At 44.1% G+C, this 4,981-nt stretch overlaps 1 protein-coding gene across 4 annotated transcripts; it reads left to right on the top strand.

Moving 5' to 3' along the window:
- The first annotated feature begins 252 nt into the window (after nucleotides 1-252).
- LOC148017005 (pentatricopeptide repeat-containing protein At5g27110-like) lies at nucleotides 253-4,662 on the top strand. Of its 4 annotated transcripts, none has more exons than XR_015687958.1 (5): nucleotides 253-637; nucleotides 883-987; nucleotides 1,095-1,255; nucleotides 1,385-3,873; nucleotides 3,970-4,662. XR_015687958.1 is itself a non-coding variant. In XM_087663453.1 (4 exons), exons 1-4 carry the CDS (start codon nucleotides 488-490, stop codon nucleotides 3,573-3,575), a joined length of 2,607 nt encoding a protein of 868 aa, XP_087519579.1. In that variant the 5' UTR covers nucleotides 253-487; the 3' UTR covers nucleotides 3,576-3,883. The 4 variants fall into 4 exon arrangements, 1 of the variants encoding a protein (XP_087519579.1); XR_015687960.1 differs by having other exon boundaries at nucleotides 619-637; nucleotides 883-991; XM_087663453.1 differs by lacking the exon at nucleotides 3,970-4,662 and having other exon boundaries at nucleotides 1,385-3,883.
- The last annotated feature ends 319 nt before the right edge of the window (nucleotides 4,663-4,981 follow it).

Below are 4,981 nucleotides of genomic sequence, written 5' to 3'. Positions count from 1 at the left end.
AAAGCGTTGCGAATGTATTTTTGATTCACATTGACCTGCTTTTTTGTGCAAAGGTATATTATGCGGGCGTAGGGTTTGAACTCACTCAATCTACATTCAACCCACTACACCACGAGCCATTGGCATGGTTTGAACTCACTCAATCTACATCCAACCTACCACACCACGAAGCAGTTGGCATGCTTGCTTAGTCTTGAGAGGCCCATTGCAATTGCATGCGTGCGAACGTATATTATGCGGGCGCAGGGTTTGAACTTACTCAATCTACATCCAACCCACCACACCACGAAGCCATTGGCATGCTGGCTTTACTTTTGAGAGGACCATTGCATCAAATTGCATTCGGCGTTAGAAGCCAATCGCACAATACATCGCCCACAGGACAGGTCATATGAAGGCTCACGAAGCACTAAAAGCTGCCAATTTATAGTCCTACTGAGTGGCCTGGCGATGACACAATACAGACTTTAGGCATGGTTTCCTGCACATGCTCCTCCTCTGCACGGCTACAAGCAAGAGGAAGGTTTTATCACAGAAGAGGATCAAGGACAGCAGCTATGGACACGTCAAGCACTTTTGTTGTCAGAGCTTCAGCCCTTCTCGGCAACTCTCAAGGCCTGATCCTCTTCTGCCACAGGTTGGTTGAGAAAATACATAGCAGTGTTCCGTTTCTTATATGTCTATCTTTTTCACTGTTCACAAAGATAAACATCATTACACCACAAAGAGTAATGTTCTGCCTTCTGTTTTCTGTAGCCTTTCACTGTTTTAAACCAGTCTCATGTGAATTTTGAAGCATCTGTCCACAAAACAGAAAATTGAGAAGGGTTTAATTCCCTAGATCATAATTGCGGGTAATTTTTTCATTTTCGATGCATGTAGATATGGGATTACAGAGTCCCTCATGTGAATTTTGAAGAATCTGTTCACAAAACACAAAATTCAGAAGGGGTTAATCGCCCAGATCATAATTGCAGAGCTATGCATGTAGGTATGGGATTACAGTGCTATTTATTTTTGTGTTGTAGTTGGGTTACACACACACACTATGTGAGTCAGGATTGTCTTTATTTTGTCTTCATGTTACTTTTCAGGAAAACCCAGAGTTTGGTGAGTATATGCCCCAAGGAGTAAGACTGGGCCTCTGGAGCAATGGCAGGTTGAATCCTTTGTGGACAAAACCTCCATATACAAAAGCAGGTCCCTCTCCCCTCCATACTCAGGCTGGTGGATTTAGAACCCCAAGGGTCAAAAGGTGTGTAAATGGACAATACGATAAGTGCATACACTGCAAAATGCATGGCTGATTATATGATCCTTGAAATTTTTGTGTTACTTGTGCATGAGGTCTTATTGAAGCCGTCGGAATCACTATTCATTGCAGGATGGTTGAAACTGGCTTCTCTTTAGATGATTTCAAGAAGGGGGTGAAGGAGCTTTGTGATCAAGGACGCCTTTATGACGCCCTATGTGCAGTGGATGGTATGGGTGGAATTGGTATCCAGGAGTTTGTGAAAGTCATATGTTTTGTCATACAGGGATGCACTGCCAAGAAAGACCTGCATACAGGCAGAAAATTGCATGCAGTTATAAGAAAAAATGGTTTGCAAGTAAGCGCCTTTCTCGGGAGCTACCTAATTCGCATGTTTGATCTGTGTGGCAGTTTGTCAGAAGCTAGCAAACTGTTCGAGGACCTGCAAGAGCAAAACTGTTACACATGGACTGCAATAATTTCAGCGCATGTTAGACATGGAGAAGCTGACAAAGGCATCAAGCTGTACCTTCAGATGCAGCAATCTGAGGTAAAACCTGATGCTTACACTTTTGTGGCTGTCCTTAAAGCATGTGCATGTTCAACAGATGCCAAACAGGGTAAGGTTATTCATGCACATGTTGTTGAAATTGGTATACGCCTGGATGCACATTTGGGGAACAGTGTTATTGATATGTATGCCAAATGTGGAACAATCGAAGATGCTCAATATGTTTTCAATATGTTGCCGAAGTATGATGTGGTATCCTGGAATGCAATAGTTTCAGGTTATGCCCAACTTGGGCATGGCAACAAAGCATTTTCTTTCTTCCAGCAGATGGAGCTAGAAGGCATTATGCCTGACACTTATACTTATGTAAGTATCTTGAAAGATTGTTCTATTATTCAAGCTCTTGAACGAGGGAAGCTGATTCATACTTATTTAATTGAAAATGATTTGGGCATGGATGTCTATCTCGGGAGCACCTTGATTGACATGTATGCTAACTGTGGGAGTTTAGATCATGCACAAATGGTATTCAACATGATACCAAAGAAGAATTTGGTGACCTGGAATGCGATGATTGAAGCATATGTCCACTGTGCACGAAGTTACGAGGCTCTTCTGCTTTATGAGGAACTGCTGCTTCAGCAAGTTGAAGAGCCAGATGCTGTTACATTCATCAGTATTTTAAAGGCTTGCTCCTGTTTAGCAGCCTTAGATGAAGGGAAAACCATTCAGACTCACATTATTGTATGTGGCTTTGAGTGTGATAACTATATTGGTAACACTCTCATTGACATGTATTCTAAGTGTGGGAGTCTTCAAGATGCCCAGGCAGTGTTTGACCACTTGTCATTGCGCGATGTGGTAGCATGGAACGTAATGATCAAAGGGTATGCCCAGCAGGGTTGTTCTCAAACTGTTTTCAAGTATTTCATGCAAATGTGGCAAGAAGGAAGCAAACCAAACATGGTTACTTGGAATTCAATCATCACTAGCTGCGCACAACATAGATTTGGGGAAGAAGCCCTGCAGTTTTTTCAAGTTATGCAGGAAGAGGGGATGAAGCCTGACGAGTTGACTTATGCTGGAACATTGAAAGCTTGTTCTGGTTTAGCAGCCCTGGACCAGGGGAAGTTACTTCATGCACACGCAATTGAAAGTGGTAGCAAGCTTGATACATTTGTAGAAAGTGCCTTGGTGGACATGTATATCAAATGTGGGAGTGCTGATGATGCCTTTAGGGTATTCCAAAAAGTGTCGAAGGAGGATGTAGTGATATGGAATGCACTTATAACAGGGTATGCAGTGCACAGTGAGTATGGGTTAGCTTTGCAGTGTTTTGAAGAAATGCGACGGCAAGGGCTAAGGCCTGATGCAACAACACTGATCACTCTTCTTTCAGTTTGCAGTCATCTGGGTCTGTTAGACACTGCTTGTCAATACTTTCAATCAATCACATTGAGTTACGGTCTTTTGCCAACAATGGAGCACTACAACTGCATAGTTGACCTCCTTGGGCGGTCAGGCCAATTGGTTGAGGCAGAAGATCTACTTAGGACACTGCCATATGAGCACCACATACTACATTGGACATCTTTACTTGCAAATTGCAGGACATATGGCAATTTTGTGCTAGGACAACAGTGCTTCAATCATGTTGTTTCAATTAATCACAGATATGCTTCCGCATATGTTCTGATGTTCAACCTTTATGCCGATGCTGTGCTCTCAAATGCATGCATGCATATTGAAGGATGTGAGTGGAAGCAGCAGCCAGCAAATGATGTTTTTGAAGTCAATGGATTGTGTGTTTAGTGATGGTGAACTACAGATCCTTGTGCTCATGATTGAAATAGCAAGGTTTTTTCAAACTTGCTGTTTGATTTTCTAAATTATTGATGGCACAAAACACTTAAGGATGTGTAAGCCTTTCGGTGGTATTCGGATTGTTACAGGTTGTGTCAGGATGGCTTGTGATTACTGAAGCAGGGAATTATAGCATTGAAGCCATCGGATCTTTGGGTTTGAGGCCATGTTTTTCAACCTATGCTACTGATTAAATCAACCTCTGAAAAGGGATTATTCTGTTTGTTTATTATTTGTATCCAAATAGGTATTCATTGACTATGCTGAAGATTGGTTGGTATAAGGTTTCCGTTTCATACCAGAGAAATTTGTTTTGTCTGATTGATTCTGCATTTTTGTACAGGTCTACCAATGGTTAGGGTAACTTCAGCTGCAATCTTTGTAGAGACAATGTAAAGAATCCAGATAACCTTGCTTTGCCCTGTGGCAGACTCAGGTTGTAAAGTCTTTGCCTCACTGCATAGGACCCCCCCGCCCCCCCAGTAACTAAAAACAATCGAATTTTTTTTTTCCCTCCCCCCCCTTGTCGTCACCGACAGGTGGCAGGTGGGGAAACAATGAAGGGGAGGAAGCTGAGAAGAAGACGATGCAGCAGATGACGTGGTGGAAGGAAAAGAAGAGGATGATGGTGGCGCACAATGACAAGGAGGAGTCGATGAGGATTACGAGGATGATGGCGACATCGACGAGAGGGAGGCCACGATGGCCTGCCACCTCCCCAGGGCACCACTTCCACTTCCACCACTCTCGCCTGCCTATAAAACCCCCCCCATTGCAAGGAGCATGGGAAGCTTGGAAGGCCGCAACATGCTGCTGCTCGGGTAGTGAGAGAAGGAGAAAGGGAGAGAGAGAGGAGAAGAAGAGTAAGGGAGAGAGAGAGAGAGAGAGGAGAGAGAAGAGAAGAATAAGGGGAGAGAGAGAGAGAGAGGAGAGAAGAAGAGGAGAAGAAGAGAAGAAAAACAGATGGAGAGAGAGGGAGAAGAAGAGAAGAGTAAGGGCGAGAGAGAGAGAGGAGAGAAGAAGAGAAGAATAAGAGGGAGAGAGAGGGAGAAGAGTAAGAGAGAGGGAGAGAGAGGAGAGGAGGAGAAGAGAGAGAAAGAAGAGGGAAAAAGAGAGAGAGAGAGAGGGAGAGAGATTACTTCCCTTCCCCTTCGAAGAGGGTGGCCTCACACACCTCTTTTCCCCCTTGTAGCCGCGAACCTATACTCGTCTCGCGGGATTATTCCCCACTCGCAAACTCAACTCTCTCCCCAATGGGCCCCACTAATCGAGCACAAGGTGCGGGAGTCTTGTGCGACTTGCAAAGATCGAGAATGGTCCCCACGCGGAAAATGACGTGGTGGATGGAAACCTCA

This window comes from Lygodium microphyllum, chromosome 22 (assembly GCF_053477565.2).
Source record: "Lygodium microphyllum isolate KBCC chromosome 22, Lygodium_microphyllum_v1.1.10, whole genome shotgun sequence".
Taxonomy (NCBI): domain Eukaryota; kingdom Viridiplantae; phylum Streptophyta; class Polypodiopsida; order Schizaeales; family Lygodiaceae; genus Lygodium; species Lygodium microphyllum.
The sequence above is the reverse complement of the archived record's forward strand: the minus strand, read 5'-3'. Positions and strand labels throughout refer to the sequence as shown.

Bases quoted from the DNA above. Each gene is read 5' to 3' on its own strand.
- LOC148017005 (XM_087663453.1), top strand. From the start codon at position 488: ATGCTCCTCCTCTGCACGGCTACAAGCAAGAGGAAGGTTTTATCACAG. The intron at 988-1,094 runs GTAGGTATGGGA...GTTACTTTTCAG, and splicing joins ATAATTGCAGAGCTATGCAT to GAAAACCCAGAGTTTGGTGA. The intron at 1,256-1,384 runs GTGTGTAAATGG...TATTCATTGCAG, and splicing joins AGAACCCCAAGGGTCAAAAG to GATGGTTGAAACTGGCTTCT.